At 39.6% G+C, this 27,974-nt stretch overlaps 1 protein-coding gene across 1 annotated transcript; it reads left to right on the top strand.

The window, feature by feature from the left end:
* The first annotated feature begins 1 nt into the window (after position 1).
* LOC143292991 (uncharacterized) lies at positions 2-26,551 on the top strand. Its single transcript, XM_076603757.1, has 10 exons — positions 2-385; positions 5,971-6,010; positions 7,940-8,033; positions 8,858-9,068; positions 10,226-10,280; positions 11,573-11,749; positions 12,242-12,445; positions 22,644-22,700; positions 23,235-23,378; positions 24,646-26,551. Exons 1-10 carry the CDS (start codon positions 200-202, stop codon positions 24,684-24,686), a joined length of 1,209 nt encoding a protein of 402 aa, XP_076459872.1. The 5' UTR covers positions 2-199; the 3' UTR covers positions 24,687-26,551.
* The last annotated feature ends 1,423 nt before the right edge of the window (positions 26,552-27,974 follow it).

Here is a 27,974-nt window from a genome sequence, read left to right as displayed (position 1 = left end):
ACCACTTGCAGACTTCAGCTATTGCGACTGTGAGAAAGAATGAAGCAAACCTGACCTCAGAGCGAACCCCCAGGGAAGCTTGGTCTATCGATCCAAAGAAAGGAGTTGTGTTAAGAGCGACAGTATAGTGCCCACAGTCTGTGTCCATCAGAAGAGAGGAGTTGTGGCGAGATCTCTGTGTCCACAGGCAGTGTGGAGCATGAAGATGGGGCGAGGAGTGACGATCTGTCTGCTGGTTGTGGTCTGCCTTGTGGCTGGGGGAGAGGGGAGACATGGACAGCACGGCCACAGGAAGAGGGACAAACACCACGGACATCATGCACAAGGCGGACACCCTGACCATGACACGGCCAACAGGGTGGTCTCCTCGAAAGACAACTTGGAGGTGAGTGACAATGAGTAAAACACACTTTCTCTCTCTCTCTCTCTCTCTCTCTCTCTCTCTCTCTCTGTCTCACCGTCTCTCTGTCTCTGCCTCACACACACACACACACACACACACACACACACACACACACACACACACACACATTTGTACAGGCATGATTCTGATCAAGAGAAAAAAATGTGAAGTCTTCCCCAGAAATGTGACATTCACCAAAATTAATGGTCCTCTGAAACTTATTTTATAAATTATTTTGGCTCTCTGTGTGTGTGTGAACATTGTACCTGCATGTGTTCAAAATACTGAAGTCAGATAGTCAGTTCAACATATATTCACTATAAGTGTTATTAGACAGGAATATCAAAGTGTCTATGTTAAAATGTGAATAATTATTGCCGTTGACAGGAAAGCAAATACAACTGAAAGTAGTGTTTTATTGTTGTTATTGTTGTTTCTTTTTAGAAAAGTTCCACAGGCTGCCATATACATTCTGGATCATTAGAACAATTACTGTTACCTGAGATAACTGATAGGTTTCTTGAGTTTCTAATACTGCACACACTCGCACACAAGCTTATGCTTGTGATGTATGCATACACACAAATACATGCACCCAACAGCCAATTATTGCTCTGCCATGAATTAATACAACTACCCCTTCTGTGTGGCAGTAACTTGTATAAACTGTGTGCATCACTTCATATCTTCACAAACCTGTGTCAGTTCATGTTTTTGTCTGTGTACATCATAATGTGTGATGACATGCCATATATGTGTTACACCCAATCTATGAAATTGCCCATTTCATGAAATGAGCAAATATGGTGCCCATTTCATAAGATGGGCAATGTCATGTATGAGTTTTGAAATATTATTCGCATTGCTACTGCCCAAGATTGATGTATTATACGACAGGTGCAAACGAAGTAATGGTGACATGAAACTAAAGCTTATGGAGTGGATGCGAGATAACAATTCTGCCCAGTGGAGTTATGGTGCCCGTTTTGTTCCATTCCCAGATAAGTTTCTCAGCACCAGAAGTGCTTAGCATCCGCGATATTGTTCGGGCACAAAGTGTGTGTGGCAGTGAGGGATATCAACGATGCAGTTTGCAGGAGCAACTGCTTATTGAAATGCTTTTCCTGTCCAAACTCTGGTCTTCACTGCAACAGTGCCTGCCACAGCCACAAATCCTGTGACAAAATTGAACACTGAGAGAGAGAGAAAATGCAGGGCCTGTTCCTAACAAATGGTGTACAGTGTTTGGACAATCAGAAGCCAAAAATGAAACAAATGTTTTAAATAACTTATTAGATTTAATCAAAATAAAGGAATTTTTTAAACATATATGTATATACATACATGTGTGATTTCTGCTGTGATTGGACAAATCTTGTAGCTCTATGTATCTATAAATGAAAAAAATGTTCATTCATTAAAGTTGCTCACTTCATGAAATGGCCGAGTTTTTGATTGCTCATTTCATAATTTGAGCATGATATTTGCTCTTTTCATGAAATGGGCAATTTCATAGGTCGGGTGTAACACATACACGGCATGTCATCACACATTATGTCATGTACACAGACAAAAACATGAATTGACACAAATTTGTGAAGTCATGAAGTGATGCACACAGTCCATATACAAGTCACTGCCACACAGAAGGGGTTGTTGTATCATACTAGTAATCAATTCATGGCAGAGCAATAATCGGCTGTTAAAAAGTGCAGTGAATTCATATCCACTATGTCTAGGGCATGGCATAGGAAAATGGGGCCAGACCTCTCCTTAGCCATGTTAACCTTCCCCAATCAAAATCAGGTAACCATTTACACCTGGGTGGAGTGAGGTAAATCAATGTAAAGTGCCTTAATGGGTTGTACATTGGGCACAGCACAGTGTTCTGTCCTCACAGTGAGGAGACACACAGACAGCCAACTTCCTTTCAACCTGTCTGCAGCCCTTTTTCTGACATCCACACCCTTTCACTGACACTGTAACATTTCCCTTTCCCTTCCAATCACCCTTCATCCCCTTCACCTCCTCCCCTCCACACCAGTCCTGCCCCTCCACTCAGTGTGATGGGAATCCCCTTCAGTGATGTACAAAGAGCGGGAGGGTTTTGGCAACAGTCAAGGAGGTTTTGGTATTCATACATATATATATGTTACTCTGATGAATAGTGTCCCTTATGAATTCACAATGTTTTCATTTTACCATTGAATGAATCATTTTACTCAGCTCATAATCTTGCATTATGCAACTCAGTACACTGTACACACTCCAGTCACACAATTCATGCACAGTGCACAAACATATCACCACACACACACACACACACACACACACACACACACACACACACACACACACACACACACACATTTTATAGACATTTCCTGTCTGTCTGCATCAACTGATGTGCAGGACAGTGGTTTAGTTGTGCTGTTAGACATCATGGGACACACGCCCACAACTTCAGCTGTCTGCACTTTTGGATTTCATGTAAACATTGTCTGCATCACAAAAGTCTTTATTATGTATGCATTTATGCAATAGTTTGTGGGTGGGGGAGTCTGAGAGGGTGTTATGACCCTTTTGGGTACAGCACTTGTTTGTTTGTGGACTGACTATATAATTTTATTTTAACTAAAGACAGTTGACCTGTCATGTTGATTCATTATGGTCTGCCATTGCGGAGGCCCTGACATTGACTAGGGAAATAGGGAATTGAACAGTACCCAGTACAATGTGGTGTGAAGTCATGCAATAGTTCACTCCATGTGGCTGAACTAGTACTGGCATTCGCCTTGGCTGTGAACTACTGGCATTCACCTTGTCTTTTTGTAAAAAGGAGTTGGAAAATAAAGAAAGTTGGACTTTGGTGAACTGCCAGATAGGCACAATAGCCGAGTGGTTAAAGCATTGGACTTTCAATCTGAGGGTCCTGGATTTGAATCTTGGTAGCGGCGCCTGGTGGGTAAAGGGTGGAGATTTTTCCAATCTCCCAGGTCAACATATGTGCAGACCTGCCGGTGCCTGAACCCCCTTCATGTGTACATATGCAAGCAGAAGATCAAATACGCATGTTAAAGATCCTGTAATCCATGTCAGCATTCGGTAGGTTATGGAAACAAGAACATTCCCAGCATGCACACCCCCAAAAACAGAGTATGGCTGCCTACATGGCGGGGTAAAAACAGTCATACACGTAAAAGCCCACTCGTGTACAAACGAGTGAATGTGGGAGTTGCAGCCAGCAAACAGAGAAAAAGAAGGTGAACTGCCACCAACAAAATGAAATAGAAACAGGAAAAAGCGCCATTATTAGATTTTCTGAGTGAAGAGTAAAAACTGTCAGTAATGACACAGAGGGTGAAAATGGCTGAGGCTGCTTTTAGTGCTGGCCCTGTAGTGGGGGTTTGGGTGAGAGTGTGGGGGAGGAATAGGTGTCATTTCCTGTGGGAGGAATATTCAGGTCACATCGATTGGACAGGGGGTGGGGATGGAGGGTAACAGAGGGTTGGGTTGTAAGAGTGTCTGCCCGTTACTGGCAGGTTTTATTCTGCGTCATGTCTTTTATATTGATTCTCTGCTGGCCTCTGAAAAGGGGGAAGGGAAGAGGATAGGGGGTATATATATATATATCTCAATTATCTGTCTGTCAGTGTGTCATTATGTTTGTGTGTGTGTGTGTGTGTGTGTTTCTTCTTCATTGTTATATCTCCATGTCTACCTTTTCTGCGCCTTTTCTCTCTCACAATTGCTCTCATTTACTCACCCATTCTACCTCCCTCTCTGTTCCACAACCCTCTATTTTATGTGTGTGTGTGTGTCTCCCTCTATCTCTCTCTTTTTGAGTCTTTCTCTCTCTCTCTCTCTCTCTCTCTTCCTCTCTCTCTCTCTCGCGCGCTCTCTCTCTATATATATATCTCTTTCCATATGATATATATTATAATCTATAATACACACACATTTTCTCTCTCTCACTCTAAGATTGAAGGATGCATAGGTGGATAGATAGATAGATAGACATACAGATAGACAGGTAAACCATTATATAGGTCTATAGTAAACCATTAGATATGATAATGGGAAAAAAACACTCAATAAGTGCAGGTTTAACAACTGATCAATGGATGATGACAAAAACAAGTGAGTGGTGACAGTTGGAGTCACTGTGTGTGGGTAACTCATGTCATGATGATAAGGCTTGTTTTCTTGCCTCTGTGTGGAGTGGACTATAACACCACCACCACCACCCCATCTCTGGTCATCCTCCGCCCTCACCCTCCCAGGGGTCCTCCATGTCTCATCCCAGCAGTTTCACCGGCACTGAAAAAGAACAGCATAAAAAAGATTTAAAACATCTCATCTCCATTCATTTACATTGAGTGGGAGGACTGGTCTGACATCAGTGAGGTAAACAGGGAAGGGGGCGGAGGGGGGGGGGGTGAGGGGATAGAGATGGAAGAAGACAAGAGAGGGAGGAGGGAAAGGGGGGAACAGATCTATGGATCCCAGCACACTGACTTAAACAGACCAAAATATTTCCTGTTGTGAACTGTTGTCAGTAGTGACAGTACTGTCACTTTGCTGCCTCCTTCATTGTTTTACACCTGCACACACTGTGTTACGGAGACTGCTTTGAATAAAGGAAAAATAGTCTCAAAGCACACCTGTATAGATCTGCTTTTGTGGATTCTACATGTGTCATGTGTGTGTGTGTGTGTGTGTGTGTATGTGTGTGTGTGTTTGCTTCGTCTAGGACACATTTCATTGTCTTGTTTGTAAGTCTGGATTATACTTTATAGTTCCCCGTGTTGTTAATTTTTGTGAACCATTTCCCCCCATATTGATGTTAATTTGTAGCACTCTAGGCTTCTGTGTTAAGGAGGTAGACCACATTAGTGGAGTGATGGCCTAGAAGTAACGTGTCTGCCTAGGAAGCGAGAGAATCTGAGCACGCTGGTTCGAATCACGGCTCAGCAGCCGATATTTTCTCCCCCTCCACAAGTTCTTGAGTGGTGGTCTGGATGCCAGTCATTCAGATGAGACGATAAACCAAGGTCCCATGTGCAGCGTGCACTTAGCGCACGTAAAAGAACCCACAGCAACTAAAGGGTTGTTACTGACAAAATTCTGTAGAAAAATCCACTTCAATAGGAAAAACAAATAAGACTGCACACAGGAAGAAATACCCCCAAAGATGGGTGGCATTGTGGTGTAGTGACACTCTCTCCCTGGGGAGAGCAGCCTGAATTTCACACAGAGAAATCTGTTGTGATAAAAAGAAATACAAACACAAATTATTGTTATCATCATTATTTTTGTAATTGAGCTTGAACTGAAATTTGATGAGATTGTATGAATGGGAGTGGCAGTGTATGTGTGTGTGCATGTGTGTGTGTGTGGTATCTTTGCACTGTTATTTTGTTGAAGGTATAACATCATCTGACAAAGAGACAAGCCAGTGCATATTCACACTGACCACATTATTCAAAAGACTGATACTGAAAATACTCAGACACAGTGTTGTAGCTGTGGTCAGTACCTTTTGTTTGTTGTGTGTTATGTTTCAGATCCACACAGTCAAGATAGGCTGGCTGAATGTTCCCAAAGGTACTGCTGATTTTGCTTGTGATGCATGTGATATAAGCATCTGTGGGTGTGTGGGTGTGTGTGGGTGTTTCAGCCACTAAAGAATTGCTCTGTATGTTTATGGATGTGTGAAAATGTATGGGGGTTTGTGGTTAGTTTGGAAGGTAATGTGTAGGAAGAGGAGTTGTTTGTTTTCTTTTGCTTAAACCAAATATGACATCTAAAATGTTCTATGGTGTTTGAACATTTTGGAGTGGTCACCTAGTGGTAATGCAGGTTCATGTTTGAACATTTTGGAGTGGTCGCCTAGTGGTAATGCAGGTTCATGTTTGAACATTTTGGAGTGGTCGCCTAGTGGTAATGCAGGTTCATGTTTGAACATTTTGGAGTGGTCGCCTAGCGGTAATGCAGGTTCGTGTTTGAACATTTTGGAGTGGTCGCCTAGTGGTAATGCAGGTTCATGTTTGAACATTTTGGAGTGGTCGCCTAGTGGTAATGCAGGTTCATGTTTGAACATTTTGGAGTGGTCGCCTAGCGGTAATGCAGGTTCATGTTTGAACATTTTGGAGTGGTTGCCTAGCGGTAATGCAGGTTCATGTTTGAACATTTTGGAGTGGTCGCCTGGTGGTAATGCAGGTTCATGTTTGAACATTTTGGAGTGGTCGCCTAGCGGTAATGCAGTTTCATGTTTGAACATTTTGGAGTGGTCGCCTAGCGGTAATGCAGGTTCATGTTTGAACATTTTGGAGTGGTCGCCTAGCGGTAATGCAGTTTCATGTTTGAACATTTTGGAGTGGTCGCCTAGCGGTAATGCAGGTTCGTGTTTGAACATTTTGGAGTGGTCGCCTAGCGGTAATGCAGGTTCAAGCCCCACATAATGCCTGGGATTTGACCCCCCACCCCCTCCCCTCTTGACCTCAAGTGGTGATCAGAGGAAACAATAAACTGAGGCCCTGTGTGCAGATTCAGTGAATGTACTTAGCACACATAAAGGAATGAAATGCAACAAAAGGAATGTACTTAGCACACATAAAGGAATGAAATGCAACAAAAGGGTTGTTCCAGGAAAATTTTGTAAAAAAAACAACAACAAAAAACCACTCATCCATATTGATTGTAAACAAATACACTTGCATGAATAGGTTAAGGGAGTAAACCCTGACAGAAAATCCTGAGTTGGAGCCCCTGAGGCAGTCTTGAGTTGTAACCAACTCCTTTCCGGCAGCTCCTGCGTCGTCCCTGGTGCCAGGCATATTGGCTTCTGCTTTTCCCCTGGACTCAACTAGAGACAAGGAGAGGGGGATCTTGCTACATGGGCAACAGCTTGTCCTCCATATCAATCTGCCCAGGCCTGCACCTGGAGAGGTCACTCCAGCTTTGCTAAGTCAGCGCCAACAACACTTGCAGGCAGAAGAAAAGGGGGGGGGGGGGGGTGCTGCACAATGACACCATGCTATCCCCAGGGAGAGTAGCCTGATGTTAACACAGAGAAGTATCTTGTGACTAAATATGATACAAGCAGTGTAATTCAGTGGAATACAATACAATATATTCTGGAACATGTAGATCTTCTGATATTGACATAATGCACTGACATAGAAGTGAGGATAGGAGGGGAAGCTGTTGCAACGCCAGTAGTATGTTGGTAGGTTTAGAAGAGAGGTTTATAGCCTGGCTACGACATATGAGCAGCAGTGCAGGTGATGTTGGGTATGATATATTGATATTGCTGCTGTGTGCACATGTCAAATGATTGGTACAAGGACAAGCCCGGCGCTTCCTTTTTTGAGGAAGTGTCTGGGTTTGTTCCGCTGTACCTTTACTTAGCTGTGTGCTCGCTGATTCGGTAGGATAAGCAGCGTTGACTTAAAGTTGTGTACCTTGTAAATGGAGAGAGTTACCACTCTTTATTATATGATATTGATGAATAAATATGTAATGTGTGGACAGTGGTGGGGTGCCGGTGTCGTCATGAGGGGGCCATCTGCATCAGGGGTCCTGATGGAAAACCCACCTGTGTACAGAAACACCACCTGAAGGAGAGGTCTGTTCTGTTACAGTTTATTGCATAGTGAAATAGGACAGTGACCATGTTGCGTGTCTGACCATGTGTGTGTTTGTGGACAACAGTTGTTCACAGACGCAGTGATTTCAGTACAGCTTGCATGAGAAGTTAAATATTATTTCCAACTGAAAATGATAAGCCAGTTGTTGGAGGTGCCCCATTGCTGTAAATGTGTGTGTGTGTGTGTGTGTGCGTGTGTGTGTGTGTGTGTGTGTATGTGAGCATGTGTGCATGTGTGCATGCATCTGTCTGGGTGTGTGTATGTGTGTATGCATGTATGTGAATCAGATTTATCACAATATTGTCATCAAAACAATAAATAAAGACACAACAAAGGGCAAAAGCAATGAAACTGACGATGAGATATTTGAGTTATAATATTGTATGTATTTTGAAACATGCATACATGTATGAATTGTATGAATCATTGTTGAAGGGGGTTGTATTAAATATCTGTATATGTGTGGGGATGGTGATGATGGTTGTATAATGGTGTTGTAGTGCCCTTGTGTATAAATGTGTATGTGTGTGAGTGTGTGTGTGGTGATGGTGATGATGACTGTATGATAGTATATCAGCACCTCTGTGTGTGAATGTGTGTGTGTGTGAATGTGTGTTTGTGAGTATGGATGTGAGTGTGTGTTTGTGTTTATGTGTGTTTGTGAGTATGGATGTGAAAGTGAGTGTGTATATGATGATGGTGTTGATGATAATGACTGTGGCATGCTGTGTTAGTGCCCTGTGGTGTAAGTGTGTGTGATGATGGTGTTGATGGTGAAGATGGTTGTACAATGGTGTGTCAGTGCCCGCCTGTTCAAGAATTACCATGAGCTGAAGGAGAAGGCAGAGGAAGACCTCAATGAGGTGGACCCTCCTCACCACATGATGCATGATGCTCCACACCACACCCCACACCACGCCTCGCATGGTGACGCCCCCCACAACGCAGGCAATAGCATGGTCAGCCATCAGACGTCTGATCCCAGCAGTGCTGACCACCAGCATCATCCTGAGGTGTGTGAGCACAGCACTCGCTGCACACACACACACAGTGCACGCACACAATACACACAGCACACACACATGCACACATATACATCATGTACCGTCTAAAAACACTTATAGTGAATAGACGTTAAACTGAAGAAAACATCATGTACATGTGTGTGAGCACGCACGCACACACATGCACACACACACACACACACACACACACACACGTTTCAAGTTTTAGTTGTCCTTTCAGTCCTGTTGGAGTAATGGAAGACTTTTACTACTTCTACAACTGGTTTCATGCCCAGAACAAACATTTCCAAATACACAACAGCGTCACATAAAAGTTGAGAAAACTTCACTTACAGCTAAAATGATTTCTTTGCCTCCTTTGAACATATTATAAAGATTAAAAATCTGTTTCAGAGACAAATCATTTTTAGGCACATACCTTTTTCGCTGTTGATCATTAGGCACATACCTTTTTCACAGTTGATTATATTTTGAACATTCCATTGCAAAATAGAACTCATCCCTAATCACAGACATGTTACAAACTTTACACAATGTCTTTGCGTCTCCCTATTTCTATTTCTGAATTATGATTACTACTTCTAAATTTGAAGAAACTGATAACATGATTATCAGGCACTTGACTTGTTTATTTTCTCTACTGAAATAACTTTTGAAATTTAGATAGAACAATCATTTATTACTTGCCTCTGGAGCATGTCTCCATAGCTTTTGAAAATTGTCTTTCAGAGCACTGTTGACATTCTTGCAGAAAGATTCCCTCTTTACGAAGGATTGAGCATCCCAAAGACAGTCATGCCCTGTTTCTATTAGAATTTTTGTGATATTGCTCATCCATTTTGAACAATAAATACCATTTCTATATGAATTAAATACATCAAGTATCTTTTCCCAGAATATTTTTCTGTATTTGATAACACTAAGCTAGTCAAAAATTGATTCAAATTCATTTTCACTTATACTCTAATTGAATAAATACCAGTTTCTCCATAAATCACTTGTGCCATAGTAGTCCTATTCAGTTTGAACAAGCACAGTCATGTGCACACATTTTCAGCTAGAGATTGGGGATGTATACAGCATGTGTTGATGTTATGGTCTAAAATCTTTGTGGCTGTGTGATGGTGTGTTCACTGTGTCCTCAGCCAGGGAAGCATCACAGAGCATCCAGGAGGACTCAGGACAACTCCATGAACACATGTAAGTAACACACCAGCCCTCTGGTCTGCAGGGAACACGATACTTAAAGAAAACATTTATATGTTTTGCTGGTTAGAAAATAAAAAGACCACTTTTATGAATTACATGTGCTAAATCTACACTCGCACATACACTGTGTACTTGCACATTGATGCCTGCATGCATGCACACACAGATGTACAGACACATATACACACTTATGCTCTGTGAAAAGACAACACGAAACACTAGTTCACTCATTCGCTTCCTTGTTTATGATTAATCATACTGCACTTACTCCCCTGCAGACCAGGAATCAGAATGTTGGTGCTAAAGCATTATTCCAGTTTTGTTTATTCCAATCCTACAAGATTTGCTGTCTTAGCTGATCCAGTTATGGATATCAGAAGCACAAAGATGCTGCATTGTCTGGTGATAGTATCTTCAAACGTTTCCTGATTTTTTTTTGATTTTTTTTCCTTTTTATTTTTTTTGTTAATGGCATTGCTACCACATAACAATAAGAACACTGTCAGCAGAAGAGGTTGCTGAGCTGTTTGAAAATGATGTCATCAGTGTTGAAAACAGCAGAACAGTTTTTCACATGACATTGACAGTACAGATTTGAACCACACAAGTTACATGGAGGCAGAACCTGGGAAAAGATGAAGGTGTTCAAAGCAGGGGTGGAGGGAGGCATGGCTGTCATCATGTAAATACAGTTTATTGATACTCAAAATGTCCAAATTCTTGTCAGCCTATAGGAGATTCTGATGTAAGCATCATTGGATAATTGACAGGGTTCATACACTTTTTGAAGTTATTGGAACTCTGAGGTCCATTTTTAAGGCCCCTGAATTCCATTGTAATATAAAAATGTCTGACAAAATCTCCTTGATAACCCTTGAAAATTGAGCTGTCAGCAAATGCATTAGTTGCTTGAAAGGAAAACAGTGACTTGGTTGTTGATGTTGTTTTTTATGGAAGACAGAAAAAATTAGGACAAATTAGACTCTGCTCAGCAAAACCATTCCAGAGAAAACTCTCTTTAGAAAAACTTCTTGAAATCCTGGAATTACGTTCTGCATAGTCATTATGATCCTGAAAGAAGTCAGAATGAAATCAAATAATCATCCAATTTTCACTTCAACTGGTTCAAAGGATTTACATAACTTATGGCTGTATGGATCAAATAGGATTCACAGTACCTATGTACTTATGCATCAGATTTCCATATTGAACAGTAGTCTTAAATGGACAGTAAAGTGAATGAACATTGAGCACAATTGATTGTTATGTTCTCGCCCTGCCAGCCTTGCTGCCAGACCATGGAACCCAGTGTGACAGGTCAACCATGGAGGAGATGAGACGACGTCTGATTGGATGGTTCCACCTGCTGCATGCCAACCACCATCACCGTGGTCACCACCACCACCACAGATCACAGAGACACCTGTCCGTCAAGAAGGAACTGAGAGAAGGAGGCACAGGTGAGGGGATGTAAGGAGGAGAGAGGGGAGGGGTGTGATGTGAGACTGGGTCAGAAAAATGGTGCTGACTGGATACTGAAGCACCAAGAAAACATGTGTGTCTCTAAACTCTGTGTCCTTCTCAGCGAGACTTTTGTGCAGTCTTCTGAGTCTTTGCTAACACATTTGACAGGATGTGTAGCAGTGTTGGTTTGCTGTATGTCATTTGAAAGGAAGTGTCTTTTTGAATAACACATAACACACCTTATGATGGTGTGTTGTTGGTTTTTTGTTGTTTTTTTTATTTGAAAGGACAATAACAGTGTGTTGTGTATCTTAATACAGGACTATGTTACAGTGAGTTGCTTGTGACTGTACAGGTTAGTATATGTATCTGCAATCAGTGATGTGGCAGTTCCACCATCTGTACACAATGTGTTGTGTGTCACCGTGTATATAGGTGGTGTGATATGTGTCACTATATAGAAGTTGTGTGATGTCTGTCACATACAGGTCGGTGTGGATGCCTGCGGTCAGTGATGTGGGAGTTCCGCCAGCTGGACACAGACCAGAATCACAGCCTGAGTGGTGTGGAGGTGAAGGTGATAGACAACAACGACATGGAGCCCTGCCTCCACCCGTACCTCATCACCTGTGACACCAACAGGGACGGTCTGCTGTCACACCATGAATGGTGCTGCTGCTTCACACACAAAGGTCAGTTGTATGTGAGTGGGGTTTGTGGTTTGATTTCCTGTCACTGAATTAACTCACTCGCTGCCATTGTCCGCATATGCAGATGTCGTCGGACAAAGCGTTGGATGCCGATGTCCGCATATGCGGATTTGGATTTTGAAAAGTCGCGCCGTTGGAGAGACGTGTCGGATACGAAAATCAAAAGCAGAACTGATTCTCTCCGGCCAACTTTTCATTCACACACACTGCGTGTGTATAGTGACACAGACGACAATGAAGCATACCCTCGGTCAGCTCTGCAAGTTGTTTGACAAGATGGCGTCACGTCGAAGTGTTCAACACGGTAGGAGAGGTCAAACGCAACACAACGTTGAAGCTACTTTGGAAATGATCCAAACTGAAGGCTCCAATGTTGAAGAAGATAATGTTGATTCGTCGGACAGTGATTTTGAACCATATCCCGATGAATTAGAAATAGATTTGGCCGCTGAAGAGGGTGTTTGCAGTGGAGAGGAAAGCGAGTCCTGAACACGTGCCAGCTGACCGACACTGACAACGAAATCACTGAGGAAACGGACGACTTTGCTGGTGTTTTTACAAGTGATTGGACTGAAAATGGTGAGTGTGTATGTATTATATATATATGTGCGCGCGCGCACGTGCACGCGTGTGTGTGTGTGTGTGTGTGAAAGAAAACAATGTCACATGCTCAGGTGTACAACTCTGTGTGTATGTGTGTGTGTGTGTGTGTGTGTGTGTGTGTGATTGCATGTATATGTTTACTTATTTTCTGTTTTACAATAACATGGAGTTTATTTGTAGAACAAGGTGCTATAGAAATGACAGTAATAGTACTAATACTGATGATACTGCCATTATTGTTTGTAATATTGTAAAAAAAAATTAAAAAAAAAAATCTAAGGTGGTTTTCTTTGACATGTAAAAAAACTTAACACATTATGCTTCCATTCACATAAATATTTAGAATAAACAAGGGAATAAGCAAACAAATAATTTAAACAACAATAAGAAGAAAGAGTCGGACCTGCATGATCATTTGTGTGTGTGTATGGTTGCAGGTCATGTTGCTGTGCTGAAGTGGCAGGACAAAAAGCCAGTTCACATGCTGACAACAGTCATGCTGCCAACTACCATGGTCAGTGTGACAACACGACACTGTCCTGAAAGACAGAAGCCAGCAGTACAAGACTACATCACCAACATGGCTGGAGTGGATATGAGTGACCAGCTACTGCAAGTGCAAGGTCTGTGAAGACCTTCTTTTTTTTTTTTTACCCGGACTTTCTTGGGTCGACCATTGTTTTATTTATAAAGAAATATTTTTAAAAAAAGGAACAAAATAACAGCAACAAAAAGGATACAGTGAACCTAAGCAATTACACACACACACACACACACACACACACACACACACACACACACACAAACAAAAAAACAAACAAAAAACTGTGACAATAATCAAAAGCAATACCCTGCATTCCATAACTATGTCGGTTTTTTTCCCCCACTTACATATAGATTTTTTTCCCTTTTCTTTAAGATTCATAAGGTATTATATAATATATCAATGTCTAATACTGAATTGCTGTTCAAAGATCAGTTGTAAAATAGACAGTCTTTTTGTTTTTTTAGCAATACTGATACACATTTTACCTATCAAAATAATATGATTTATTTTTATAAGATCATGTTTGCTATATCTGTCATCCTGAATTCCAAATAAAACGTCTGTGGGATGTAATTTCATACTCTTACCAGTTTTTCTAACTATCAAATTTTCTATGTTTTTCCAAAGTATTTTCACAGATGAGCACTCATAGAAAAAATGTTCAATAAAATCAATTTTACCAGGACAGTAGTAACAATTTTCTGAGTCTACTACTTCCATTTTTTTTAGAATAATGTTTGTTGGGTATATATTATGACTTATTTTCCACTGCAATTCATGTAAGCGTACTTCTTTTGTTGCTTTCCTTGGTGAAATCCATGTATTATGATTGAAAGAAAAGTCAAATTTCCTCTTCCAAAATACACAAACATGTAGGTCTATAGTTGTACTTTTACTTCTACTTTTAAGATATTTCTTTATTTCTTTTAGTTTTGCATTGAATACATTTGCATCACAAATAGAAGTTTCAGTAGATTCCATTGATAATCCATTGTTTTGTATCCAGGTCTTCCACTGTAATGAAATTGCGTTGTATAGAGCATTGTATTCGAATATTGTGATTCCTTTTGCCTGGTTCAGTGAAAAAGCAACCTCATTTAAATCTAGAAGTCTTTTTTCTGTTTTATGTATTATGTCTTTTATGTGTTCTATTCCATTGTCTATCCAGTTTTGAAAACATAGCACATTACCTTTATATTGTATATTATTATTGTGAAACAACATCTGATTGTGAAAATTATGGATGTTCACTTCTTCTCTTGTTACTATATCTTTACTGTTCAAATATGTTGTAATTTACATCCGACCAAAAATCGTTCTCTATTTCTTGTAATTTTATTTGCTTTGCTCTACAGTTTACCATAAATATTTTACGATGATTTTGTATTTTGTTTAGATGCCATCTGGGTATTATAGTCCAGTTTTCTTCCCGTGCATGTTAAAATCTTCCAGCCCATTGTAAATGCATGCATCTTTGAATTTCTAACATATTTACCATATTTAACCCTCCTTCATTATAATCACTTTCCATTGTTTTTCTTTTCACTTTCTCAAAAGCTCTACGGTTGCTATGTTTTCTCTGCCAAATAAATTTGTAGAATATGGTGTTGATCTGTTTCAAAGCTTTTTCTGGGATGCCAATGGATTGCATAACATATGTAAGTTGACTTAACAAGAAGGTTTTTATTACAAGAATTTTACCGTGTGTGGATAGGTCTCTTTTGCTCCACTGTACTATTAATTTTTGTATATTATTTATCCTAACTCTCCAGTTTTCTTCAATGTGTTTTGCCATTTTGTCTTTCTGGAAGTATATGCCCAAAATTTTTATTTTGTCAACCAATACAAATGGGAGATTCTGTTCAGTGATTTGTCTACCCATCTTCATTGCTTTCGTTTTGTGTGAATTTAATTTCAGCCCAGAAAATTTCTCAAATGACTTAAGTATTTCTATGGAAGTAAACATGTCCTGTCTATTTTTCAAAAATAAAGTTGTATCATCTGCCAGTTGTTTAATCTTTAAATATATATCTTGATTATTGCCCATAGTTGGAGTTTTGATACCCGTTATTGTACTATTCCTTATCTTGACTGCTATAATTTCCACTGCAAGAATGAATGCAAGGGGAGAAAATGGACATCCTTGTCTGATTCCACAGTTGACATCGAAGGGTTCAGATAGCCAGCCGTCATGGTTTATGGAACTTTGCGAATTATTGGAGAGTACAGATACCCATTTTTGAAAGTCAGATCCAAATCCGAATACTTTAAAAGCTTGTAACATATATGCTTTAGATATAGAATCGAATGCCTTAGTATAATCTAATGCTAACAAATACCCTGCTTTACCAGTTTTATTAAGATAATTAATAACATCATCAATACATCTTATGATTGTAGCTATGTTCCTGCCTTTGATATATCCCACCTGATCTTTGCTGACTAAGTTATTTACTACACTACCCAATCTTTCTGCTAGAACCTTGGCTAGAAGTTTATAATCTGAATTAGTTAAAGTTATAGGTCTCCAATTACTCAAGTTCTCCCTATCTAAATCTTTACTTTTATGTAATAATGATATGATACCCTGTCTTTGTGTGAATGACAGTTCTCCTATTCTGAACGACTCATTGAAAGAATCGGTTAGTAATCTGCCTATTTTTCCCCAAAAGAATTTTAAAAACTCTGTCGTCAGACCGTCACTGCCTGGAGCTGATCCATTTTTTAGTTTTCTGAGTGCAGTTGTGGTTTCTTCATAAGTTATTAATCCTTCGCATGCTACGGCTTCGTCTTCATTTAACTTTGTAAAATGTTCGTTTTCAATGAAATTATTGATGGCTTCCTGTATATTTCTTTCCGTTGTTGTTTGGTTATATAAGGTTTTGTAGAAGGACAGCTGTTCTTGTAAGATTTTCTTTTGATCTGTAATAATTTCACCCGCCTCATTGCGCAAACTGGTAATAATTTTATTTTTACTTCTAGCTTTTTCAAGATTTGTGAAATATTTTGTGTTTTTTTCACCTTCTTCAATCCATTTAACTCTAGCCCTTACCTGTGCTCCTTTAGCTTCATTCGTGTACATTAAATCTAAATCGTGTTTCATTTTCAAATAATCAGTCTGAAGATCTTCATTTTTGAGGACTGATTATCAATCTTTTTTCCTTTTCTTTTAGTCGATTCTGTAAGTCCAGTGATTTGTTTCGATTTTTGCAAGCCCTTGTTTTTCCGAACTCGATGCAGAGATTTCTCACTTCAACTTTGCACAGCTCCCATTTAACTACACTGCTTTGATCACTATGTTCTAAACTGACAGAATCTAACCAAGCATTCATTTTTGTAATAAATATTTCATTTTTAAGATAACTATTGTTGAATTTCCAGTACCCTGGACCACGAACAAAGTTTCCCTCACTAATTTCTAGAACGACAGCTTTATGATCAGAGTTTGGGACAGTAATGTGTTCACAAGAAATTCAGGAGGGCAACAAGTTATCAGAAAGAAAACAGTAATCCAAACGCCATGCAATGAACGGATTATGCCTGTGCCACGTGAAGTCCGTGTCAGTGGGGTGGTAAGCTCTCCATGCGTCAGTAAGGCCTGTTGTTGTCAGAAAATGTCTTAAAGAAATAATTTCAGATTTGTCATGAGGGAGACCAGATATTATATCTAGCTCATTACTGAGTACACAGTTGAAATCACCAAGAACTACTAGATTATCATTCATATATTCAGCTAGTATTTCACCCATATTTTGAAAGAATGTCAGTTTATCGTTTAAATTGTTAGGTGCATATAAATTTACTATTGTAATATTGTGTTTTTCATTGGATACAGAAATAATCAACATTCTTTCATGTGACTTAAGAAAATTAGCCTCTCCATGAAATCGTCTTGAAATCAGAAATACTTCATCTCTGCTTCTGTTTGTACCTTCATTATAAAAAATCGCGCCGCCCCACTCTTTTGTCCACATATCTATTTCATCTTTTGTAACATGAGATTCTTGTAAACAAATTATATCATATTTTTTTCCCTTTAAGAATCTAAATAATGATTTTCTTTTCAATTTATTTCTTAGTCCCCTGGTATTCAATGAAGTTATAAGCACTTTATCCATGATGATAATGTAAAAAAATATATATATATTATATTTCACTGAAACTGGATCACATCAAACATCATTTATCATTCAATCACAATTCAGTCTCAAAAGTCCATAAATCACAAGCCAGGTCGTCATCATTGGGCAATCAAAGTCAGTACCATTCTCACCGCCATGTGACAGCGGTCTCTGCCTCTGTGTCCAGTCCATCCTCCGCTGACATCACAGGGCTGGGGGAGCGCCAGTCCTCCCTCCTCTGCTGCTTGCCCCTCCTCTCCCTCAGGCTGTGTCGATCTTTGGAGCGGCCACGTGAAGACCTGTTCAAGCGCCACAACACACCAAGACACCAAACTGCAAACTGGTGTCCAAAATGTGGAGATCCACTGTGTGTGAAGCTGTGCCCAGGACTCAACATCACCTGCCATGAGCTTTTTCACTCCAGACAAGACTATTGTCAGTGATAATACATCAGGTTTTTGTGTACAGTGAACTCCTTTTTTATGTAGAGACAATATTTTTTTTGTGTGCTTGAATTTCAACTTTCTCCACCATCTGTTCATACTTCATTGCATGTACTAGGTCTTCAGTTCCTCAAATAGTGTTAGGATGTGATGTGGAACATTTGTAAGCTGTTCAAGGACACTTGGTATACCTTTCTGATGGGTGCAAAAATGCTACAAAATACACAAAAAATGGATACCGTGATCAACAACAAGATGGTGAGTAAATAATATAATTTTTTGCACAAATATGTAACAACATTCACTGAATACACATACTAAATTTCAATTGTCTGGGTGTTTATTTGTTTTTTTGAGAATTTTTTTCCCATCCTATACAAACCCAGGGTTTTCTGGGATTCGCAAGGGGAAAAACTCTTGGCATGGAGTGAGTTAATAATACATGCTATACTATAACCCACTGTTGAGATTGATTTGTCGTCTTACAATGAATGGAGCTACTGCTTCACTCAAAAAAGGTCAAGGATGTATATGTGTGCTTGTGATTAAAATTTAATTAGGTATGCTATACTGTGTTCCACTTGTTCACACTGTGGCAGGGTCTGGTTCCTGTTTTAGATAAACACTCACCTACTCAGGTGGATAAATCAAACGTAGCTGTGGCAAGTGACCTCCCTTTGTATATAACCTCCCTTCTGCTTGCCTATGCAGCAACCTGCAGACATCTTCCATTCCTTAAACCTGTGCACCAAGTTTTTTTGTTTGTTTGTTGTTGTTTTTTTGTTGATTTTGTTCTGTTTGTTTTCCTCTCTTTCCTGTTACTGTTTGATTTTCTATTGTCGTATGTAATCATGAATTCTGAACCTTGGATGTAGATCACTGGCAAAACTAATTTTTTTTGACTCAGTTGTCTGTGTGTGGGTGTCTGTGTGTCCGTGGTAAACTTAAACATTGCCATTTTCTCCAGAAATACTTTGTCTGCCAATGTCAAATTTGACTTAAATATAATAGGAAAAAAATCTTCACATTCATACCAATAATAGGTTATATGTCTCCCTAATTTAGCTGTATTTCTGAATCATTAACGGTTTATTTCGTTGATGCTCGTTCCAGATTCCAAAAACACTGTTGTCCCTTTTTAGCTGCCTGAACACAGGCAGTGTCTGGTAAGAAGACGCCATGACCTTATTTTTCTTGTTCACAATTAAAAGCCAAAAAAAACAAAAACAAATTCTGGACAGAACACATACAGTGACACTAACTACATTATTGACATGTTTACTACATATGAATATTCTAAAGTGGATACTGAATTAACTCGAAAGAACATAAAAGAAAATTTTATTCGACCATTCACTGAGTTAAAGTCAGCCTTGTCTATACTGGTCTGTGAAGATCTTGACAAAACATGTTGCAAAGCCTGATGCAATGGCAGTGTCTCCTAAAAGAATTTCTAAAATAATCATTGACGTGTTTACTGCATATGAATGTTTTAAAGTGGATACTGAATTAGTTAGAATGAACAGAAAAGAGGAATTGAATGGATGGTGTCGTCGTTTCTCAGTGAGCGTAAAGAAATAAGCTTGTCGAACACGGATCTCTGCAGATCTATAAAAAAACGGACACATATTGCTGTGTGTTTGACGCAATGGGAATGTCTCCTTTCCCTCAGACTTGAAAGAAATTCTTAAATGCCTGAAATAAACCAAAATAACCAGATTTAAACGGCATTATCACTTTGATTACCATTGTTGAATTATTCCGCTAGAAGAACATGCTCAAATACTAATTTTTGAACATCATTGTTGAACCCACGTTAGCACAGTGTAGAAAACCACTGATTCTCGACCCAAACATCCAGGGTTTGAATCTGCTATGAAGCCTTTTTTTTCTTTTAACGCGAACCTTTATATGATTATAATAACAAATAGAGAACACATTTCAACAAATTTTTATGTTTTTTTTTTTTTTTCTTTTTTTCTTTAAGTGTGTATCTCAAGTGAGTCTTGAAGGCCTTGCCTTTCTTGTTTCCATCTGGTCTGGTCACCTCTAATCTTAAGCTAGGAGGACCAACATTAGTATGTACAAACCTAGCATGTCAGTAATCAGTTTCATTTTCTGACTTTATGTTCTGTATGATTTAACCACATAGAGAGCAGCTGGGCTTCTGATAGTGCAGAAAATAATCATCACTGACACTCTGAAATTGAAAAGCATACCGCATGTTCATCAAATAGGTCATAAGGAGATTCTGAAATTTCTTAATGAACACATAAAAAGAATTGTTTTGAAAATAATATATCAGAGCTCTTGTTTGCCTCTGTATCAGGTGTCCCAGAAAAAGTGAATTGCTTTTTGACAAGTGTTTTCTCATTGATAGAAAAACCGAATTCATTGAAAATTTTCACACAGTAACCTTAGGGTATCATCAACAAGTCTGAAAAATATCTAAAAGTTCAGATGCAGATTATGCGAGTATTGTCAAATTCAAAACAGCATATCAAAAAATCCAGTATCAGAGCTGTGCAATGTGACCTTCATCATGTTCATGCCAGCTGCCAGGTGTTGGCATCTGTCAGTCTAAAAAATAGCCTGTCTGGGTGTCAAGTCTATTGAATTTTTTTATTGTCATCTGTATCCAAAATCAGTTATGTCCAAAGTTTCAGTTTGGAAGGATCAACCATGCCTTTGAGTGAAAGTGATAAGGTTACCATTGAAAACTGTTTCAAGGAGAAAGGCTGGGATGGAAGAAGGATTGTAAAGGAATTTCCAGGCAAGGGGTGGAGTCATCTCACTGTAAATAGTCTTTTAGCGTTCTCGAAATTATAAAGCCAAAAGATGCAAGTTGCAATAATAATCTGAAGTTTTTGATAACTCAGATCAGATAGCCCGTAACGATCGTGATCGTTGCTAGATGATAACAACCAACAAAGGGAAAGAACTCCAAACATGTAACTAAGGAAACTAAGAAAACGTAACTCTTAAAGTTAAAGTCTTGAGGTGAAGTTGTCCCTACAGTTTTATCGCTGAAATATGCACTAAAGGGTCAGTAGCATATAAATTTGGCAGTGGGAGACCCAAGACTGCATGTTTGGAGAAGAACAAGGACCATGTTGAGGAACTGATTCAATCCCAGGAGAACCCAGGGACCCACAAATCTCTTAGAGAAGTTGCAAGTGATTTACAAGTGAGCAAGTCTTCTGTGCAAAGAATGGCAAAAGAACTGGAACTGAAGCCCTTCAAGAGGATACGGATATCAAGGAGGGACCAAAATGTTAGAGGGAAAAGAAAAACTCGCTGCCGTAACTTGAATAACTGTTACTTCGCCACTGATGTGAAAAGGATAATTTTCACAGACGAGAAAGACTTTACGTTAGAGATAGCTAAAAATCACCAAAACGATCGCATTTATGGGAAACGGAAACGAGAAATTCAGCCATCTCGCCTCTATCATGAGACTTCCAGATTTTCAAAAAAGATAATGGTTTCAGCTAGAGTATCCTGGAAAGGAAAAACAAACACTCATTTTATTGGCACTGATAGAGCCATGGTTAATAGTGAAAGCTACATTCAGTTATTGGATGACAATCTTCTCCTGGATTGTAGGCGTCTTTACCCTAGAAACAGTTACCTATTTCAGCAAGATGGGGCTCCTTCACACGCAAGTAGGTTAACCCAGGCCCATCTGGAGGAGGCTACACCAGAATTCATCAAGAAGGATCAATGGCCTCCACAAAGTCCTGACTGTAACCCAATGGATTATGCATTATGGGACTCTGAAGGAAAACGTTTACTGGGGAAGGAGAGACAAATTGACCGTGCAGGCGTTAAAGGACAGGATAATTATGTCTCATGGGAGGAGATATCAGTTGAAGAAATACGTAAAAGCATTTCTGCTTGGAAGAACGGCTTCGTTTAGTCGTGGAGGAAGATGGAGGCCTCATTGAGCATAAACTGAAATAAATAAGTTTTCCTCTGATATTGGATTTTTTGATACGCTGTTTTGAATTTGACAATACTCAAATAATTTGCGTCTGAACTTTTAGATATTTTTTAGATTCGTTGATGATACCCTAAGGTTACTCTGTGAAAATTTTCAAGGAATTTGGTTTCTCTATCAATGAGAAAATACTTGTCAAAAAGTGATTCACTTTTTTTGGGACACCCGATATATGTGTAGCAATACAGATTTGATTAGAATGTTCACTGTTAGAGTGACCCCCTGAAGGTAGTCTGGAACTTCAAAGATGTTTAACTGATGAAAATCTGTGAACAGCGTTTTCATCATCTGTTGATGTGTGTGGCTGCAACTCTGTCCAGCACTGATTTCTGTAAGTATGTTACATGTTTGACTAAGTGTGTTATATGTGTGACCAAGTGTGCTACATGTGTGACCAAGTGTGTTACATGTGTGACTAAGTGTGTCACATCCATCCCAGATTCACACTTCTCACTTCTGTCTGCAGATTCAGAGGCCCCCTGCTATGCAAAGCTAGATGAACTGGAGTCCACCAAAAACACAGGTAATATTGTCCATGGATGGAATAAGAGTCCACCAAAACAGAGGTAATATTCATAGATGGAATGGAGTCTACCTAAAATGCATATGATATTGTCCATGGGTGGAATGGAGTCCACCAAAAACATAGATATTGTTAACCATATATTGAATAAAGTCCACCAAAAACACAGGCAATATTGTCTGCAGATGGAATAGAGTCCACCAAAAACACAGGTAATATTGTCTGCAGATGGAATAGAGTCCACCAAAAACACAGGTAATATTGCCCATGGGATGTAAGTCTGTGCTGGATACTGGTGAACTGTTTCAGAGATGTACAATGCAGGGTTTAATAGTGGATTTAATTACACATACTTAACTGTGACCCACTTGTGCAGACTCCGGATAATGATGACTTTCAGATATGCTCAGTGTAAGGTATATATCATGATGCAGGGTTTTGATGCGGGATAATGATGACTGTTTTAGATATGCACAGTGTAAAGTGTATGATATGATGTTGGATAATGATGCAGAATCATGATGACTGTTCTAGAGCTGTACATCCCCAACTGTGACGGTGAGGGTTACTACCACAAGGAGCAGTGCAGTGGTGGCTCAGCGGCCCAGACCTGTTGGTGTGTCACCCCTACAGGGTCAGAGATCCCCGGAACACGCTCTGTTGGCCGCGCTCACTGTAGTAAGTCGTGTACACTGTGTGGTCACTGTGGTAAGGGACAGTCCTCTGGTCACTGTATACTGTATGTGGTCACTGTGGTAAGGGACAGTCGTCAGTTCACTGTGTGGTCACTGTGGTAAGGGACAGTCGTCAGTACGCTGTGTGGTCACTGTGGTAAGGGACAGTCCTCTAGTCACTTTGTAGTCACTGTGGTAAGGGACAGTCGTCAGTACGCTGTGTGGTCACTGTGGTAAGGGACAGTCGTCAGTACGCTGTGTGGTCACTGTGGTAAGGGACAGTCGTCAGTACGCTGTGTGGTCACTGTGGTAAGGGACAGTCCTCTAGTCACTTTGTAGTCACTGTGGTAAGGGACAGTCGTCAGTTCACTGTGTGGTCACTGTGGTAAGGGACAGTCGTCAGTACGCTGTGTGGTCACTGTGGTAAGGGACAGTCCTCTAGTCACTTTGTAGTCACTGTGGTAAGGGACAGTCGTCAGTACGCTGTGTGGTCACTGTGGTAAGGGACAGTCCTCTAGTCACTTTGTAGTCACTGTGGTAAGGGACAGTCCTCTAGTCACTTTGTAGTCACTGTGGTAAGGGCACATCTCTAGCACTGCACACAGTCATCACTTTGTCAAGAGAACTGGACTTGCCCACAGTGATTATTATGTGAATGATGCCTGAAAATGCATTGAGTGGTTTTGTGTTCAAGGTCAGAAAGTGGTTCTGAATACGTGGAAGATTCAAAACTTTGACAGATTTATATTCCAATCATAAAACATTGAAATGCTGATGAATGTGGGCTGCTTAAGATAGAATTGCTAAGTTTACAGCACACAACTTATGGTTTGACAAACACTCATTTCTGGTGGTAAGCAGATTGATTTGGATCAATAGATGTAAGTACTGGTAATCCTGATCCCACCCCCATAACCCCCCCAACTCCCAACACCCCTCTCCAGCATTTTTGGTTTTCTTGTTTATTGTGATGTTTTATCATTTTTATATGGTGATTTCTAAGCTTTTATGTTCTGCAGTGACACAGAATAGTCATTATCAGGTAGCAAAGTTGTAATAACTTCAATTGATAATAATATTAATGGCTAAGTAATGCTGTGTATGGATAACACTCTCTTTGGCCTGTTAGAATCAAAATCAGTGTTTTCCCCATGAAGGATTCATGTCCAGGTCATGTCCTCCAAGACTGCCCAAAGTGAGAATGTTGTGTTGATAGATACATGTCTCTGATGTTGGTATTCAAATTGCTTCCTGTTGTTTCTGTTTCTCAGGCCAGCTGGACAGCCTGGGTCAGCCCAGACCTCAGCCATAGATGTATAGTGGCTGCTGTCCCTGTCATCCCACCCACCTCCACTGTGTGTGTACTTACTTCATGATATGGATCAACATTTTTATTGTTACACCAGGCTGGACAACTGCTGCCCTTTTGACCTTTATCAGAGACGCTTTTTTTTCTTTTCTTTTTTTATATAGCTTGCCAGTTTTGCCTTGAGCTAAGAAAATCAAATAATGTTCATGTAGCCAAAGGAGGATTTCAAATGATCTATTTTCGCTACTTTTGCAGTGATTTGAATTAATGTAGCATTTGTTACTCATGTTTGCTTTGTTGTTATAATGTAATTGATTATATTGTTAACATTTTTGTGTTAAATTGCACCTAGCTTTACACATTTATTTTGCTTCACTTTCTTCTTGAAGGTTTTGTAATGTTTTACATCTGACTTTTCTGTTAACTTTACAAAGTGGTGATTTAATGTTGTCTTACATATTTTGTCATTTATACTATTACTTGAATTGTTTATTCTTCAATTGATATTTATACACAACAGGCTGAACACTGAATAAAGTGTAGTTCTTTGCTGTTAGTTGAAATGGTTGTATCATTATGTTCTGTTTATACCTCATTTACTGTAAGTGGTAGCTGTACTGACCATTGTTTTTGAGAGATAGCGGTACTGTATAGGTTGTTTATCAGAATAGTTCCTTACTTTTTCAGAAAGTTGTATTTCTGTGGTTGTGGCTTGTTCTTGTGTTTACTGTTTATATATTACCACCAGCACTGTGCTGTGACTGGTGTTGTTGACACTACAGATTTTTTTTTTAACCTGCTGTGAGTGAAATCGTTATGTGTGTACTTAATTGTTATTTCGAATTTAGATTCAGGATTCATTCCATGTGTCATTTTCCAGATTTTTATGGGGTGTTGGTCAGCATTTGTAAGTAGGTTTTATGGGATCTTTGATAGAAGCTTTGGTGGTGTTTCTGAGAATAATTCTTGCAATGGTCACATGTTGTATAGTCATGACACACACACCACCTCTGACATGTAAGCAAATGTGTCAGAATGTGGGGGAGTTGGCATCCACATACATGTGTATGTCAGCACTTCATTCCTGACCTCTGTGGCCATGTGTACGGAGTGTCATGTGAGGGTCACCATGAGGGTCTGTGTGTGTGTGTGTGTGTGTGTGCGTGTGTGTGTGCAGGCCACTTCTGTTCCAACTGCATTTGTTTTGGTAAACCTTCTTTACAGAGTTGGACAGATTTTCTTGCCAACTCAATGGTAGTTTTTGATGCTCTGACATCTGCGCAGGTTCAATCACTGTATGGTGATACTGCATTGCGACATTAGTGTGTGAGGGTAAGGGGTGGTGAAGCAGGTGTGGTGTGCTGCAGTGTCATGAAACGTCAACAGAGTTGGTTTGTTTGGAATGCTGGGAAGATGTGGAAGAAAGATGTAATTTTCTTTAGTGATGACAGGAATAACAAGATACTGCCATGAAGGAAATCCATCCAGTGTGTGATCCACTTCTGATGTTCTGTGTGTGTCCATGGGGGATGGGGGAGAGTGGATGATTTGGGTGATTAAAAATCATCTGGCCACTGCTTTGAGATACAGAACTGATATCTGTGGTATCATGTGTTCCAGTGCTTCTTGACACAGAATTGATATTATTGGTATCGTCTGCAAGTAAGCTGTGTTCACAAAAAAGGAAAGTGGTGACTGAATAGTTTCTGGAACTTGTGAAAAGAACAGTGTATATTTATTGTTAAAGAAAAACCTAGAAATATTAAGCTTAATGTATTGAAACAATTACAAAACATGGTTTGTTCTCTCTCCCTCTCTCTCTCTCTCTCTCTCTCTCTCTCTCTCTCTCTCTCTCTCTCTCTCTCTCTCTAACACACATATACACAGTTGAGTGTTTCAAGTTGTACTTAAGGACCCATTCACTGTTCAGACAAGTACAACCAACAGGATTAATTGCCATGCAGGGTGAAGTGAATCATGGCCTGTGTCACAGTTCAATACAGTGTATACCTGGAATCAGTATGTCATTTTAAGAATTTGCATTCCTTTTAAAACATAGCATTCCATATGTAGCCATGTGTGTGGTATATGTGTCCATTGGGAATGGATTTTCTTCTTTTGCTGCTGCAGGTCACAGTAGACGCGTCATTGTTGATAGTGTGCTCATTTAGATGCACCATTGTTGATGGTACCATGTGCTCATCTGTATATTGATGAATCTCTTATCAGATCCCAGTAAATTTATTTATTACATTTCCCACTTCTTGACTTTGTTGTCTGTGTGTGTGGGTGTGCATAATGTGGTCATTTATAAGCAATGAAAACAATTTGTTGGCAAACACATAACTGCACACACATGTACACACATACACATGTAACATTCTATGTGTGCAGTATTAGCCTAAGGAAAGCTTAGAGGGCCAGCATATAAAGTTGTAAACAAGGAAGGCAAGGCCTTCAAGACGCACTTGTGATACACACTTAATGGGGGAAACAAATTTTCACTTAAAAAAATTAGTTTGTTGAAATGTGTCTTCTATTCATTATGATTATATAAAGCTTTGTGTTTTAAAAAAAAAAAAAAAAAAAAAAAAAAGCTTCACAGCAGATTCAAACCATAGATGTTCAGGTCGAGAATGGGTGGTTTTATACACTGCACTAATGTGGGTTCAACAATGACGTTCAAAAATTAGTATTTGAGCATGTTCTTTTAGCGGATTAAATTGACAATGGTAATCAAAGTAATAACACCATTTCAATCTTGTTTGGTTTATCTCGGGCATTAAAAAATTTCTTTCAAGTCAGAGGTAAAGAAGGTGTTCCCATCGCCTCAAACGCACTGCAATATGTGTCCGTTTTATTATAGATCAGTAAGATCAGATCCGTATTCGACAAGCTTATCTCTTCACACTCACTAAGAAACTACGACACCATCCATCCAATTCCTCTTTTCTGTTCATTCTAACTAATTCAGTATCCACTTTAAAACATTCATATGCAGTAAATGCGTCAATGATTATCAAAGAAATTCTTTCAATTTGGCGGGAAAGGAGATGTTGCCATCGCGTCATGCATTGCAACATGTTTTGTCAAGATCTTCACAGACCAGTACAGTCAATAATGTAGTTAGTGTCACTGTATGTGTTCTGTCCAGAATTAGTATTTCTGTGCTTTTAATTGCAAACAAGAAAAACGAGGTCATGGCATCTTCTTACCAGACATTGCCTGCGTTTGGGCAGCTGAAAAGGGGTAACAGTGTTTTCAGAATGCAGAACAAGCATCAACGAAATA

Source organism: Babylonia areolata, chromosome 18 (assembly GCF_041734735.1).
Source record: "Babylonia areolata isolate BAREFJ2019XMU chromosome 18, ASM4173473v1, whole genome shotgun sequence".
In the NCBI taxonomy this organism is placed as follows: domain Eukaryota; kingdom Metazoa; phylum Mollusca; class Gastropoda; order Neogastropoda; family Buccinidae; genus Babylonia; species Babylonia areolata.
The sequence above is the reverse complement of the archived record's forward strand: the minus strand, read 5'-3'. Positions and strand labels throughout refer to the sequence as shown.

Coding starts and splice junctions, on each gene's coding strand:
- LOC143292991 (XM_076603757.1), top strand. CDS start 200: ATGAAGATGGGGCGAGGAGTGACGATCTGTCTGCTGGTTGTGGTCTGC. Junction 386..5,970: donor CCTCGAAAGACAACTTGGAG/GTGAGTGACAAT, acceptor GTTATGTTTCAG/ATCCACACAGTCAAGATAGG. Junction 9,069..10,225: donor ACCACCAGCATCATCCTGAG/GTGTGTGAGCAC, acceptor CTGTGTCCTCAG/CCAGGGAAGCATCACAGAGC.